This window comes from Scylla paramamosain, chromosome 12 (assembly GCF_035594125.1).
Source record: "Scylla paramamosain isolate STU-SP2022 chromosome 12, ASM3559412v1, whole genome shotgun sequence".
NCBI classification, from domain to species: Eukaryota; Metazoa; Arthropoda; class Malacostraca; order Decapoda; family Portunidae; genus Scylla; species Scylla paramamosain.
Genome location: NC_087162.1, coordinates 15,287,948 through 15,305,447, shown reverse-complemented (window position 1 = coordinate 15,305,447; position 17,500 = coordinate 15,287,948). Strand labels below are relative to the sequence as shown.

The window sequence follows — 17,500 nt, the reverse complement described above, 5'->3', positions numbered from 1 at the left end:
AGTATAATTTCTTATAACAGAAACAGAGATTTGTATGACAAACTATGACATTTATTTTTATACGCTGCTACGCAGAGTTTTCCTACCATGTTTAAGTTGAGGCTCAGGGTGCTGGGGGAGAGTGCGTGCAAGTAATCTGGGAGCGGTGAGCTGAGAGAAGGCAAACCCTTGTCTCTCCCACCAGGCCACGCGCCCGCCACTTTCACTCTTTCTCTTGGGCTTTTGCCTGTTTCAGGAGAGGCATCTGAGCATTCTTGGCAGCTTGTGAGGCTGGACACAAGTCATCATTCACGAAAACGTTCGCACCCTTAAGCTTGTCTGCATTTTTCATTATAGCCCCTCTGACACAACAGCGAGAGAAGCGTGTCACAATAGTGCGAGACTGGCGTCCCGACTCGGCTCAGTCCTATGTGTTCGCTCCATTACGAGTCCAGGCAGCTGCATCTCGTCCTGCAGCATGTAAGTTACCGCGGCCGCCGTCTACTCACATGTCTCACTGATCTCGCTCCTCTACGCCGCTAATCCTCACGTTCATTCTTCTGCTGTAGTCGTCTTGATAGTTGATCCTGTCTTTTAATTCTATGATTTTAATGTTTGACAACTCGGCTTCGGTTGATTTATCTATTTTTATATTGTCATCTTTCCTCTCATCCTCGTAGTCCTTGTTTTGAGAGAGGAGGAGGAGGAGGAGGAGGAGGAGGAGGAGAAATACAAAGGAATACAAAGGAAATCCAAACAGCAACAGACCCTGTGGCTCTTACTAGGCTGTTTGGGTAACTATTCTACTCTAATAGTCGGAGAGACAAGATAGCACCGGAGAAGGCTCCTCCCCCGCCATCCCTACAGCCGAAGCTGGCCGGAAAAAGGAAATGGTACCATGTTGTATAGAACATGGAATTTGAAAGGAAAGAAGAAAGAGATGATGTCTACTTCTACTATAACAATCTACATACAATCTTAACATTTATGTCATCTGATGAGGCGCTTCTTCTTTAAAACTATATTCAGTGAGGTACATTTAACTAGATGACTATAGTGATGGGTGAGTTGCTCTGCAAGGACTCGATTCCGAGAAACAAGTCATCACTAAGGTCTCTTTAATCTTTAGTCTTTGTTACATAACAGTTGTTTCCCTTCCTTAGTGAAATATACCCCCATCACATGACAGATAGTACGGGGTGAACGTGTTCGTTATTCACACGTGAACAGTGACAACCGGGGATTAGTTTCTAGATACTTGTCAAGCATCTAGATATTAATCAACAGTACCCGAGTTAACGACGGTTAATGGAAGACAATTCCATATATTTATGACACTAATGAAGAAAAATGGTTTGGCTTCATTTGCTTGAAATCGCTTACCTATTATTTTGAAACCATTGTTTCCTGTAACATTAGATTGGCTGAGTGTTAGTAAAAGTTCGGGTCTCATATTTCTGAAACCCTTAAAAATTTTGTGAAGCAATATCAGATCCCCTCTTAGTCTGCGTTTGGATAGGGAGAATAGATTTAGTTGTTTAAGGCGTTCCTCGTGGGGTTTATTGCGAAGCCTTGGGATAGTTTTTGTTACTCTATGTTGTATTTTTTCTAATTTCTCGATATCCTTTTGTAGTGGGGTGACCAAAACTGTACGTTGTATTCAAGATGAAGACGTGCGAGTAAGTTGTACAAGGCCAGAATGATATTCTCAGATTTGAAGGTGAAAGATCTTCCTATGAAGCCTATTAATTTATTGGTAGTTTTAACGACTTCAGTGCAATGTTTGCTTGGTTTAAGATTTGTTGACAGTAAAACTCCCAGATCTTTTTCAGCATCCACACTTTTGATGGGAGTGTTGCCCATTTTATAATTATCCTGCGGATTACTGTTTCCAATATGTAATGCGTGGCATTTATCAAAATTAAAGTTCATAAGCCACTTTTCACACCATTCAATGAGTGTCTATGTCTTTTTGCAAAATTTGACGTTGGTTTGGTGAGTCAGGAGGAGGAGGAGGAGGAGGAGGAGGAGGAGGAGGAGGAGGAGGAGGAGGAGGAGGAGGAGGAAAAGCAGTAGGAGAAGAAGCAGAAACAAAAACAGAATGAAATTGAAGAAGAGATAGCAGAGTGTGTGTGTGTGTGTGTGTGTGTGTGTGTGTGTGTGTGTGTGTGTGTGTGTGTGTGTGTGTGTGTGTGTGTGTGTGTGTGTGTGTGTGTGTGTGTGTGTGTGTGTGTGTGTGTGCGCGCGCGCGCAGCAGGAGGCAATCACGCCTAGCCAACACAGCCTCGCGTCCCAGAAAACATCAAAGTCTCGCCTCGCCACTGTGTAATCAATGGAATGCTCCTGCCTCTTTATGCGGAATTAATACGCGGTCTGCTTCTTGGCTTCTTGGCTTCCACCAGATGGATGGCGTCTAGACAGCTCCAGGCGCCATAACATTCCAGCAGGCGCCATAACATCAGATGAGAAGAGGGCCAAACAGCATAGCGTTGTAGAAGATATTATCAGACAGCATACTATTACAACAGGTAGGATTAAACAGTATATAAAATAGTACTAGAGAGCATATCATTCCAGCAGACACCGTAGCATGACATCACAAGAGGATTAAACAGCATAGCATTGTAGAAGACAGCAACAGACAACAAATTATTACAGTAGACACTATAACATGACACCACAACAGGATGAAACAACATTACATTATAGAAGACAACGTTAGACAGCATTATATCACAGCAGAGTCCATAATTTAATTACAAAAAGACTAAACAGCATTGCAATAAGAAAAAAGGACTGGACAGCATTACATTAAAGCAGAAATAACTAGAAAGCATTACATTACAGAAGACAGCATTATACAACCCAAGACAGCACTGAATGGCAGGAAACAGAACTGAGCAGTATTACGTAAAAGAAAACAGCACAAGGCAACATTTCATAACTTGAGACAACACTACAAAGGATTAGACAACACCAGATTAAAAGTATCACTCAATTAATAATATTTTCTTGTTTTATTCTTTGTTATTTATTTATTTATTTTTTTTCAAAGGGACAATTTTGCCAATTTTCTGTAATATTCCTTGCACGTAAATTTTGGTTTTATATCCTAATTAGTTCACATTTTCTTTCTTACTTTTCAATATCAATTATTTTATTCATAGCTGCGTATATTTCTCTATCAGTGTTTGATTATTGTTTATTTATTATCATGTTGCAACAAGTATATGCAGTATATATTTTCTTTTCAAAGATTTTTCATTTATTAATTTATTTTATAGTTCTTAATTACAGCGTGTTTTCATACAGATATTTCCTCCTCCTCAACCACCTCCTCCTCCTCTTCCTTTTCTCCTTCCGCTTCAACAGTTCTCCTCCTGCTCACCTTTTCCAATAATCTTCCTTTCTCTCTGATTTTCCTCCTCCTCCTTCTCATCTATACTTTACCTCCTTTTCAGTCCTTCACCTCAGATCTTCCTCTTCCTTTCTCTCCTTCAACGTTCTTATTTCTTCCACTTCCTATAATCCACCTTCGCTTCCAATTTCCTTTCTCCATCATCTTCCTCCTCCCCCTCTTCAGTATATTAAGGTAAAGAAACAGTACCTGATTATTCGAGGACAAACTTCACCAAACTAAAAATATTGCTGCCAAAAAAAAAAAAAAAAAAATTGCTGCCAAACACCCCAGACCATCCACCTCTGGTCAACCAACACTGATCGAGGCCATCACTAGGGCTCAGCTCTATAAGAGTGACTCAAATACAAAGAAAGAACTTGACGCTATGATTGTCAAGTGGAAGACTTACAACCACTATCTGTTGTTGGAGACAAGGGGTTCAAGAGATTAGTAAATGGACTCAACCCCAGATATGACTTGCCAAGCCGCAGAGAGATAGGTAGGACTCTCTTACCTTCTGCTTACAACAGAGAGGCAGAGAGTCCGTCAAGAGCTGGAGAAAACTAAACGTCTTGCTTTAACAACAGAAATATTATGGACATCCCGACAAACAAAAGCATTCATGAAAGTGACAGCTCACTACATATCCCCAGAATGGGTCCTCAAGTCTGCTGTGCTTGATACTGTTCGTATGGTTAAGTCCCATACAGCAGATAATATTGCAGAAAAGATATGACTCGTCTACAATAAATGGAACATCTGCACACGATTCCCCACGGAACCGATTCCGGAATCGGTTGCGCCTGGTAACCGTCTGAGCAGCTGGTAACCGTCTACCGACGAACTTGTAATAATCTCTGCCAGTATTCTAGATGAGTCCTGGAAGCGCTACACACTAGTGGTAACCGTCTGAGCAGCGCGCTGGCGGCTCCAAGACTTGGTACTCACAACGCGCTCTCTCTACACGATTCCCCACAGAACCGATTCCAGAACCGGTTCCGCCTGGTAACCATCTGAGCAGCACGCTGGCGGTTTCAAGACTCTGGTACTTACCCCGCGTGCTGGCGACTCCAAGACTCTGGTACCGGCACCGCGCGCTCTACATGATTCTCCGCGGAACCGGTTACGGAACCGGTTTCGACGGATCCGCCAGCCCAAAGGAATCGATTCCGTGAATACCTAAGTTATCGGTTCCTGCTCACCACTATCGTTAAGGCGCTGTATATTTTATTTAATAAATCATTAAACTCTAAGAAAGTGCTGAACGACTGGAGACTCGCAAACATCACCCCAATATGTAAAAAGACAATGAGTCACACGCTTAGAACTACCTACCGTCCAGTAAGTCTCACGTCAGTGGTAGGAAAAATTAATGGAATTATACGAGACAAAACTGTAAAGTTCCTGGAAAACAATAACATAATCAAAAACACCCAACAGAAACAAGAAACAAATAAACAAGCGGTCATGCCTTAATAACTTCCTAGACTTTTCTATGATGTATTATATATTTTACGATAACAACAGACCAGTTGATATAGTTTACTTAGATTTTCAAAAAGCCTTTTATACAGTTGTCCATAAACGTCTCATAAAAAAAAAAAAAATTGTTCACGGCATAACAGGAAACTCAGTCTCGTGGATAGAGGACTGGCTATCAAGCCGCAGCGTGTTGTTATAAATGGCAAGGCATCAGACTGGATCAGTGTAACTAGTGGCGATCCTCAGGGACGAATCATGGGACCAATGCTTTTCATAACATATATTAATGATATCAATAACGAAATCAGCAGTAAATTATCAAACAGCGCTGATTCAGAGAGACAACGGCGTCCCCTGCAAAGCGACTTTGTCATCGAATGACAGGCCTGAATTAACGGTCACTACTATTACTTTAGATCTGTGACGGGTTGTGTAAGCACGGGGCACCAGACAATTACTGATCATCTTCGGGATTACAAGTACCAAGGATCAATGTTACAGTGGACAACTTGTGCACGGCGTCCCTAAAGGGAAAGTACGCAAACTCGGTGAAGTGAGCAGAGTTGGGGCATGATTGACTGTTGCCTCTCTAGAAAGCGCCACGCAAGGCTGCTGCACCACTCCTGGACAACCACACTGTGCCGCCACCTATGATATGCACACACCACATTACACAACCATCAAACACTTACACCCTGCCCAACAAACAGAAGTAGACGTAGACCACAACTATTTTTCCCAACATCCTCTCAAATTCCATGCGGTTTTCTGTACCACATGTTATCATTTTGTATTTTCGGCCAGTTTCGGATGGGGGCATGAGTAGGGTGGGGGAGAAGCCTTCCCCTGTCCTACCCTGTATCTCCCACTAATAGCGTAGAATAGTTACCCCAACAGACAAGTAAGGACCACGAGGTCTATTGCTGTTTGGTCCTCCTTTTTATATAATCCTCATCCTCCTCCTTCAATCCTCCTCTCCTTCTCGCTCTTCTCCATACACGTTTGAAAGAAAAAAAATTAAGGCCTTGATCCCGTCCATTATTGCGCAGCAGATTTCAACAACAATGATGTCTGCCACGCCGATGAAAGCTTCACACACACACACACACACACACACACACACACACACACACACACACACACACACACACACACACACACACGGAAGAAAAAAAGTGACACGTAACGGCAGCGTCGAGATTACACAATACTGATATCAATATGACACGCCAGTGAACAAGAGAGAGAGAGAGAGAAATAAAAAGAGAGAGAGAGAGAGAGAGAGAGAGAGAGAGAGAGAGAGAGAGAGAGAGAGAGAGAGAGAGAGAGAGAGAGAGAGAGAGAGAGAGAGAGAGAGAGAGAGAGAGAGAGAGAGAGAGAGAGAGAGAGAGAGAGAGAGAGAGAGAGAGAGAGAGAGAGAGAGAGAGAGAGAGAGAGAGAGAGAGAGAGAGAGAGATTGCAATCAATACGTATACAGACAAGTCAGACAGAAACATCTACACACACACACACACACACACACACACACACACACACACACACACACACACACACACACACACACACACACACACACACACACACACACAGGGAGGGAGAAAAAAAAAAAAAAAAAAAAAAAATATATATATATATATATATATATATATATATATATATATATATATATATATATATATATATATATATATATATATATATATATATATATATATATATATATATATATATATATATATACATATATATATATATATATATATATATATATATATATATATATATATATATATATATATATATATATATATATATATATATATATATATATATATATATATATATATATATATATATATATATATATATATATATATATATATATATATATATATATATATATATATATATATATATATATATATATATATATATATATAAGAAAAAAAACAGTGGAAAATAACTTCTATTTGGGACCACAATTCGAATCCCGCCAAAAGCTGCCTGTATTTTTTATTTTTTATTTAATTTCCCCGCAAACTATCTCATTATATCGCGAAAAATACCACATGCTTCTTACCTACCTTACCTTTCACGGCTGCACTGGAGAGCTCCGGAGGGCGCCGTGAGCTTGAAAAAGGTGTCCCTCTAGAAGTCCTGCCAGCGCCACTACAGATCAGGACTGACCAACTCACCCCTCACAAATATAAGACACCGAGCACCCAAGCCTTCGGAAATAAAAAAAGATCTAACTAAACTTACCCAAATGAGCCTTCGTAAATATGAAAAAAAGATCAACTCCCCCTCCACAAACATAAAAGGCCGCGCAACTAAGCCTTCGGAAAAATAAAAGGCCTAAACTAACCTAACTAACCAGGTCGACTAACTAAGCTTACTCACATATAAATAAAAAGACCGAAAGACAAAATAAAAAGGCACACATAAAGATAAAAAATATATAAAAAAAGAAAAAAGACAAACATAAGAACGGAAGACCAAATAAGCCTCCACAATACATATAGAAAAAAAAGATCACCTGAGCATTCACAAACATAAAAAAGCTAAAAGACAAACTAAATCTATAATAAATACTAAATAAATAAAATGAATAAAGAAGAATGAAATAAATAAAACGAAAAAAATAGATAAGCAAAAAATGAATAAAAAAGCTAAAAGACAAACTAAACCTACAATAAATAAACAAATAAATAAAAAATAAAGAATAAAATAAATTAAACGAAAATAAATAAATAAACGAAAAAAGAAAATACAGAAGGATTACCAAACCAGCTTATAGGCAAAGACCACCTTCCCAAAAACCACCACCACCACCACCACCACCACCACCACCACAAAAGAAAGAGAGATCGCTTCAGAATACCAAATGAGATCAGTGTGTCCGCTCATAATGGATAAGAAGACAGGTGAAGAAACCCTCTGACAGGTATGGTTTTGTGGCGTATAACTCACCAGAGAGAGAGAGAGAGAGAGAGAGAGAGAGAGAGAGAGAGAGAGAGAGAGAGAGAGAGAGAGAGAGAGAGAGAGAGAGAGAGAGAGAGAGCTATGGAACCCCAAGAAGGCAATTAGTAGGCTCTTCCCCAGGTAGTGCAGTCCATTACCTGGGCGGGTCCCGGGGGAATCTTAATTACCCAGGGAAAGGAGAAAAAAAATTGTACACTATAGTTTCCTCGAGTAGTTATAAATGTATGTGTATAATTGAGTGTGGCGGCGCGAAGAGTGTGGGGAATGGAGTTAATGTGTGTGTGTGTGTGTGTGTGTGTGTGTGTGTGTGTGTGTGTGTGTGTGTGTGTGTGTGTGTGTGTGTGTGTGTGTGTGTGTGTGTGTGTGTGTGTGTGTGTGTGTGTAACGTAACATTCACATATATAGCTCAGTTTATTTATTAATTAATTAGTTTATTAATTAATTTATTTATTATTATTTTTTTTTTACTTTATTCTGTTCTTATTTTTTCTTTTCTTTTCTTCTGCATTGCTACGTGCTACAAAATCTCATAACTCCTAAGGTAGTTTATTAAATATCTTTCCTGCACATAGAATTTCCATAACGTCACAAGGAATTCAACTCTAAAGGTAATATTCCATCGCGTCACAAGGAATTCAGCTATAAAGGCAATATTCGTCACAAGTGGAATTGAATATGTAAGCGAAGAAATGATCAGCGTACGCATCACTTAATGAACACTGGATACTGATGCCGTAAACAAGATGTGTGGAAAACTAAATAACTAGAGTGGTTTTTCAGAGATAACTTCAAGAGTAGTTTGAGCGAGATTTGATACTTAGTGAGATATTCTTGTTTATTTATGTTTTCCTTACACAGATAGCTAACGACGTTTTATCTATGTACATTTTTTTGGCGTGGGTGTTTTTCAGTTACACTTGAGATCATAACAATAAAAGGGAAGCTACAACAAGCCATCAGGCCTATAAGTGGCAATTCCTGTATCATCCCTAACCATAAACCTTTTAAAGTTCCCCACTGACTCGACACTAACAACGTGATTACCTGAGCCTATTCCAGCCATCCACCAGTCTATGAGAACCAATTTCTTTCTATCTCTCCATTAAACTTAACTTCATTAACTTTTAATCTATTACATTTAATCCTAACTGATAACCAACAGATAATTACTAAACCTAACCGTATTGTCTACACTAAAATGTCTACCTTCATATAGATTAAACAAAAAGTACGAGGGAAAAGTTCAACGGGTTTTCTTCCTAGTCTGATGTGACTCACACCGTGCGTCAATATATAGACTATCAGAGGTTGCGCATGGAGTGAGGTGGTGAAGATGCAGTGCCTGGGTGTGGCGAGGAGTGCGGTACGCCTGGCAACACTCACAAGATTTATAAATGCGAGCAGACTCAAAACATCGGGGAAAAACAACGAGGAGGAGGCGCAGAAGACAAAGAGTGTGTGATCGCTCAGTCCTCCCATCCACCTCGCTGTCTCCCTCCCCTCCACTTGCCTCCACCTCCCTGCCTACTAGCTCCTCTCCACCTTCGGCGCGTCCTCCACCTATTGTATCCACGGTGCTCACTATTATCGGCTCCCAATAAACAGGCAACATTATCTTCACCCACCTGGGCAGCTCCAACACACACACACACACACACACACACAGTTAGTAGTTTATTGACAAAAGAATCCTTTTACAAAACACACACACACACACACACACACACACACACACACACGCCAATAAACGTAGAGGTGCATCCATCCTAACAAGGCGAGAACATAAACACATATTAAATTTAACCAAGACAGATGACACTCAACACATCGATCACTGATAACGAAAGGAGGAGGAGGAGGAGGAGGAGGAGGAGGAGGAGGAGGAGGAGGAGGAGGAGGAGGAGGAGGAGGAGGAGGTGGTGGTGGTGGTGGAGGAAAAAACGAAGAAGAAGAAGAAGAAGAAGAAAGGGAAGACGAAAACGAACATGAAAACAAAAAGAAGGAAAAAAAACAAAGGAATACACAAAAAGACAAAAACGAAAACAAAAAAGAAAAGAAGAGAGAGAAAAAAGACAGTTATTGCACCTTGACCTTATATTATTGTGGTGAGACAGTGGCAGCAGAGACAATGAAGGAGGAGGAGGAGGAGGAGGAGGAGGAAGAGGTGCGTTGTAAGTTGCACAAGGTTACGGTATTGCCAAGACCAGCGAGAGAAAGTTATGAGTGTCCCCGGAGCGTATGAGATTATCACTGACGCCAAGACCTCAATGTTACCTGCGCGTGTACCTGGCAGCGGCGTGAGGTGGGCAGGACTCTCGCACCTGGGGAGAGGAGACTGCTGCGCCAAGCCACTCATTCTGCTCGTGCTGGTGTAATTACATGTGTGTGTGTGTGTGTGTGTGTGTGTGTGTGTGTGTGTGTGTGTGTGTGTGTGTGTGTGTGTGTGTTCATGTGGTCTGGTATGTATGGCATTAGATGTGTTAATTAAGTATCTCCAGGGGTGTGTGTGTGTGTGTGTGTGTGTGTGTGTGTGTGTGTGTGTGTGTGTGTGTGTGTGTGTGTGTGTGTGTGTGTGTGTGTGTGTGTGTGTGTGTGTGTGTGTGTGTGTGTGTGTGTGTGTGTGTGTGTGTGTGTGTGTGTGTGTGTGTGTTGCAATTATACCAAACAACACTCATCATTTACCTGCGATACTTTATGTAATTATTCCACGCCATTCTTATGATTTATATTCTTATACGTATAATAGTCTAATTTTTACTTTTTTTTTTTCATCCCCCTTCCGAGTACAGCATTAAGTGACCCGCGGCGGACAACACTCAAAACTTACACCAACATTGACCGTGATTTCTTACTTTCCTATATTTCATTTACGTCAGAGAGAGAGAGAGAGAGAGAGAGAGAGAGAGAGAGAGAGAGAGAGAGAGAGAGAGAGAGAGAGAGAGAGAGAGAGAGAGAGTAGTATGATATAATCTCCATCGATCACATCCTCAGTTTTTTTGCGTCTTAATATATATAGCAGCTCACCAATCCTTATATTAATTTCTAGTCGCTTTACTAACGTGAGATTTGCTGGACTTCGTGACACCCCTTCCTGGGAGCAAGTGTACGTGGAAGGAGAATAATGTAAGTATTAGCAATAAGGAAAAGCAGTGCACAGTTCAGTTCAGGAAGGCATCCAATCTTTACAATAACGCGAGAGTTTGTCTTTGTGCATGTATTTTCTCTATAGACTCGATAATTGGCCATTAAACGCCATCTTCTTATTACATCGCTAAATAAAATCCCGTTTCTGATCGACAGCAACTTTCTCATTTAGCACAAAGTTATAGGATTCTTTTTATTAAGTGAGTACGAATGACTGAGGTTACTGGAGACCGTGATGTTGCTGCCACTAAGAAACATTCATTGTGAGCACCACCAAGAAGCAGACTTTACTCCAAAACATTGCTAAAGGCTATATGCTGCTGATTAAAAAGCGTGGTGCAATAGCAAAACAGCACCAACCAAGATTAATATTGTTCCTGCTTGACAAAGGCTCACTATACAATGGCGGAACACTGCAATACTGAACCAGCCACAGTATGGAGGCAACACTGTAATACTCGTCAATCACATTTCAGAGGCAACACTGCAACACTCTTCAACCAATTACATTACAGGAGCAACACTGTGCATCACTCCTCAACCGATCACATTAGGGGGGAACACTGCAACACTCCTCAACCAGTCGCATTAGAGGGGCAACACTGTGCAACACTCCTCAACCAATCACCTTAGAGGGAAACAGTGCAACACTCATAAACCAATCACATTAGAGGGGCAACACTGTGCAACACTCCTCAACCAATCACATTAGAGGAAAACAGTGCAACACTCCTAAGACAATCACATTAGAAGGGCAACACTGTGCAACACTCCTCAACCAATCACATTAGAGGAGCAACACTGCAACACTGCTAAACCAATCACATTAGAGGGGTAACACTGTGTAACACTCCTCCACCAATCACGGAGGGGCAACACTGTGCAACACTCCTCCACCAATCACAGAGGGGCAACACTGTGCAACATTCCTCAACCAATCACAGAGGGGCAACAGTGTGCAACATTGATCAACTAATCACATTAGAGGGGCATCACTGTGCAACACTTTTCAACCAATCACATTAGAGGGCAACACTTAGGGGTTAGGGTTCTTGCTCCAAGCTCTGTGGCAGGCGAGGGGGTGGGGCAAAGTACTGAGTATGCGGACCTTCTGGAGGTCTGTTCCTGCAATTGCAAACATGAGTGGCGACAAGACAATGCTAACTCTGCGGGTGGAGATGACCATTCCGTACGGAGGCAAGCGGCCGAAGTGCGTGCGTGTGGTTGCCAAGGACCGCGGCGCTCTGTTCTTCCCCTAACACCACAAGCTTGCCTCTATCCCGCTGTACAAGGCGGGGTGAACGCACCTGCCGGGCGACTTGTGGCGGAACGAGTAGGCCATGGAGGTGACCGTGAACGTGGCCAAGCTGCTTAAGCTCAGGCACTTCGCCCTGCAGCTGTACTGCATGCGGGGAACTGACGTCATGCACAAGGACATCTTTAACTTCCGGTGGATGATAGCGCAGAAGCAGCAGCACAAAGAGCTGCTTCTGGCCATGCGCTACTCGACGAGCTGCTGCTGGCGTCGCCTCGCCCTCAGCTGCTCCCGGAGGGCTACCGAGGACGAGGCGGTGGTGGTGCGCGGCGGCGACGAGGAGCGGGGCCGCAGCGCTAGACACCATTTGGGCACCACGCTGCGCAGTGCCCCTCCCACAGGGTCCCTCGCCCCGACCCAGACTGTGCCCGTTGCACACGTGCTCGCCCCCCTGCACGTGGGCAGAGGGTCGTCCACCGTCACAGACGGCCCCGCCGCGGCGCAGCACCCGCGTTCCCGCCACCGGCGCCGCGGAGCAGTTTTGGGGAGTTTTCGCCGCCGCGACCAGTGCGCTTCCTCGACGTAGGCGCGGTATTCTCCGAACAGTTGCGGGAGCATGACCTGTGGGCCGGGTACGCCAGGGCGCGGCAGCAGGCCGAGCAGGCGAGGCAGGAGGCCTGCTTGCAGCGCGGCGCGGGTAAACGAACCTTGGTGCGTGCCCTCGTGGCATCGGGTGGCCTGGAGATGGCCGCCGTCAGGTTGGTGGCCGGGCAGGACACGAGGCCCATGTACTGGCTGGTCTGAGCCCTGGCTGTGGTCCTCGCGCTGGCGGGTGCCTGCACGCATGTCCGTGTGTGGCGGCCACGACTGCAGAGGACGTGATGCCCTCAGGACAAAGGGCGCTTGTCCTGAGGGGAGCTACTCGTCCCGCCGTTAGGGTGATCTACTCCCAACACACTGGGAGCCCAGTGCCAAGTGTGCCTTTACAATAAGGAAATAAAGTAACATGAAAAAAAGTAGAAATAATTTTTTTTTTCGCATGTTCATCACGTACATAAAAACTAAAAACAACAAAGTAGTAGAAATCACTTAAATAAAATTACAAAGGAAATAGAAATCACGTATAATAATAATAATAATAATAATAGTAATAATAATAATAATAATAATAATAATAATAATAATAATAATAATAATAATAATAATAATAATAATAATTCATTATTATTATTATTATTATTATTATCATTATCATCATCATTATCATCATCATCATTATCATCATCATCATTATCTCAAATAGTATCCTGCTCTTATTCTACCTCCCCTACAAAAAATCCCAGCTTCCCAAGTTAAATCATCCTTCACAAAACAATACAATACACAGAAAAAAAAAAAACACCCATCCATTTCCCTTAACAAGTCATCAACACACAAATTCGTATTCTATTTCCCATCCAATTAAAACAAAAATAAATATGAAAAAATTTCAGTACATTTCGCCGCACAGTACATTTGTATATCTGTTCATTAGTGCGTGGCGTGCGTACGTGCGCGCGTGACGTGAGTGACTGTGCTGTGATGCACGTGTGGTAATGGAGTAATCAAAGGGCGTGCATTGCTGCCGTGCTCTTGATGACGTGCGCACGAGGGGGTCTGTCTGTTTCTTCTTGTTCTAGTCTGTTTCATTATTTTCGCTAGGGATTCTATTTATTTATTCATTTCATTTGTATTGTTTGGGAAGTGATGGAAATGTTTGTGTATTGTGATGTGAGTTGGTATGCGTGTGGATAAATGCGAGGAGAGTGAGTGGGGGAGAACTGAAGTAAATAAATTATAAAAGAAAAAAAAAAGACAAAAGGAAAGAATGAAAGAAAAAGAACAAAGAAAGGACGAAAGGAAGAGAAAAGAAAGACGAAAGAAAGCAAGGAAAATATTTGTGTTTAGTGGTGCATGCATCTGCGAGACCTGGTGGTGAACATGTACAGGATGAAGAAGGAATGAAGGAATGCCAGGGTAGAAATTCTCTGACTGGTTTATAACATGACATCACAAATTCATAAAGGAAGTATAAATGCAAAGTACAGGAGAACGCTAAAAGAAAACGTGAAAAAAAAAAAAACGTCATGGAGGAGGAGGAGGAGGAGGAGGAGGAGGAGGAGGAGGAGGAGAAAATGTCCAAATTTCGTCATCACAAGAAGCCTGGAAAGGTTAAGTTAATTTAGGCAAAAGTGACGTATGAGGACGTGGGCGGCAGAAGGGGAGGGAGACAAATAGGAAGACAGCCAGGTGAGGAGGTGGAAGGGTGAGAGGGGAGACAGATGATGGGCCGCGTGAGAAGGAGGCGGACAGGTGGGAAGGGGGGTGACAGGTAGATGGACGGAGTATGGGTGGAGCAGATTAGATGAGGTGCGTGGGAGATGAATCTGGCAGGTTAGTGAGTAAATGGATGACTGGGTGAGTTGATGCAGATAAGTATGTAAATGAGTATGTGATGGGGGAGTGAGTGAGTGGTGTCACGATCCCGGTCATCTCTCCATGAAAGCAGACAGTATCCCAGAAAGTTTTAAAGGTCTGGATTTTTAAAGGTCTCGAATACCTACCCGACCTATCCGAAATCGTCAGCTATTAAACCCTCTCTCAAAACCCTTACCTTGGCACAGCACATCAGGAATCAACTCAATACCAGATCAGTGTTGGGACAGAAAAACACAATTATTCTATATGATAACAGAATATTAATAATAATGTTAACTTACAAATAAATTGAGGAAGTACACATTAAAAAAAATCAGAGAACCCTAGATCAACTCAGGGTGACTCCCACACTCAATCACAGTACGTTCCCCCTTACTCAGGCTCTCATATCGCCTCCCTTGTTGCTTAAGGGTTATACACACAAATATATGACATTCCCGTCACTTCACAAAGCACTAAAACCCTGTAACTCCTTTACAGACCGCTGGAATATTTTCCCCAGGTGCAGGAATTTCCCCAGACGCTATCACAGCGTGTTTCACCTCCTCAAACCTCGCAAAACATCACCACTACCGCCGCAGTTCACCTATAACACCACAACACCACCCCCAAACCACCGATAACACCACAACACCATTTCAACCCCAGCCACAAAATGGCTGCCTCTCAGCCCCGACGCTGCACGTTCAGCGTTAAACCAGCGACACAACTCACCAACCAAATTTCAACAAACAAGAGCTCTTCGTACCACAAAAGACTCACCAACCTGATCCTGGATATCAGGTATACCACCACTTCGCCAATACCTCCACACACTCCTTCAATCACCACAATACCACCCAAATTCACCCCGTGAGAACGCCGCCTCTTTTTCTGGGCTTCCAATGCGTCCTGTTTTCTGCTGACTCAGATAGGAGAGTCAGACACGTATCGCTCTTCCCACCAACACATTTCACCTCAAATACACTTTTGCCCTTACATATACATATATATATAAAGAACTGAAATTATGAAGAGGATAATATTACATGATATAAAATGAGTAAACAAGCCTTATCCTAACTTATAACTAAAAACAAAGATATGTTCAGAAGGAAAACGGAACAAGGGGGACACTAAGAAAACGTGTTCCTTTTCAGGATGAACTCGGCAAATAACATGACAGTTGACGTGTGAGTGAGTGACTGGATAAATTAATGTGTGAGTGAGATGAGAGTAGGTGAGAATAAAAAAACTAGGTAAGTGAATGAGTAAGTGTAGACGAGTATACGAATACAGGTGAATGAACAAGTGAGATGACCACTCGTAGATGAACGAGGGAACAGGACAAGACACTGGATAAATATAAGAATGAACAACATCAAAACACACAAAATAAGCCAACAAAAAACATATGACCCACACAAACCAACACCAGAATAACTATCATAAAACGAACACATAACACATAACAGGGCAGAAGTAGCTAAGACAGTGGGTGTGTGAGTGGGTGAGTGGGCGGGGGAGAGGATGGGAGGAGTGGGCGGGGCGGGAGATCATGATGTAAACGCTTCGTCTGTCTTCTCTGCTGGAGTTTATTTTGAGGATATTCTTTCCTCCTCACAATTTTTGCCGCGCCTTTCTCTAGGGAGACATTATGTGCGCGTGTGGCATGTTGCTGCGACCCATTAAGCGGCGCCCTCCCTCGGGTACGCCGCCAAGAGGAGGAGGAGGAGGAGGAATATGCACAATGCGAAGGTAGGAGAGGTGAAATTAAGGAAGGCGGGAGGGAAGAAGATAAGGAGGAGAAGGAGGAGTAGAGAAGGATTTGAGGAAATAGAGGAGGAGGAGGAGGAAGAGGAGAGAAAGAAGAGGAGGAGGAGGAGGAAGGAGAAGGAGAAGGAGAAGGAGAAGGAGAAGGAGAAGGAGAAGGAGAAGGAGAAGGGGAAGGGGAAGAGGAAGAGGAAGCGGCGGAGGAACAGAAGGAGAGGGCAGATCTAAGACACATCCCCCTTGATCTTAGTAAGCTAATCTGAATGTGAGGAGGAGGAGGAGGAGGAGGAGGAGGAGGAGGAGGAGGAGGAGGAGGAGGAGGAGGAGGAGGAGGAGGAGGAGGAGGAGGAGGAGGACACACACACGAACACGCACACGCAAGCGCACGCACGAGAAGGAACAGTACGCGGTGAGGAATTACACAAGATAGCAAGTGCTGAGGAGACAAAGGTGTGTGTGTGTGTGTGTGTGTGTGTGTGTGTGTGTGTGTGTGTGTGTGTGTGTGTGTGTGTGTGTGTGTGTGTGTGTGTGTGTGTGTGTGTGTGTGTGTGTGTGTGTGTGTGTGTAGGTAGGGATATCTGGGCCAGCAGGACAAGACTAACAACAAGAGGTATTAATTTTTTCCCTCCATCCTCATGAAATCCTACAAACTTTGACCGCAGATTTTTCTCTCTCAACTCTCCCCAGGGGCGCGCAGACCCCCATCAGGAGAGAATCAGCCCTCCTGGAGACACTGCTGTGGGGAGGGAAAGCTCATGAACAAAAGCGTGTAAACTAAAAGTGCAATAAATGAAAAGCATAAAAGGGTAACATATTCTCTCTTTCAACACTCGTACACTAGGAATGTAGCGTACACACCCCCCTCCTCTCTCTCTCTCTCTCTCTCTCTCTCTCTCTCTCTCTCTCTCTCTCTCTCTCTCTCTCTCTCTCTCTCTCTCTCTCTCTCTCTCAAACAGGCAAACATGACATAAAGTAGAGGAAAGAACAAAGCAATAACCACGACGAAGCAAACACATTTAATACACAGT

General features: G+C 43.0%; 1 protein-coding gene across 1 annotated transcript in view; it reads left to right on the top strand.

Annotated features, from left to right (window-relative positions):
* LOC135105402 (putative uncharacterized protein DDB_G0286901) overlaps positions 1 to 17,500 on the top strand; it is a gene marked incomplete at its 5' end in the record, with an annotated part of 36,866 nt that overhangs the window by 14,452 nt on the left and 4,914 nt on the right. Inside the window, 3 exon segments of the mRNA XM_064013537.1 lie at positions 13,350 to 13,457; positions 15,391 to 15,503; positions 17,160 to 17,241. Coding sequence (XP_063869607.1) covers positions 13,350 to 13,457; positions 15,391 to 15,503; positions 17,160 to 17,241 — 303 coding nt within the window.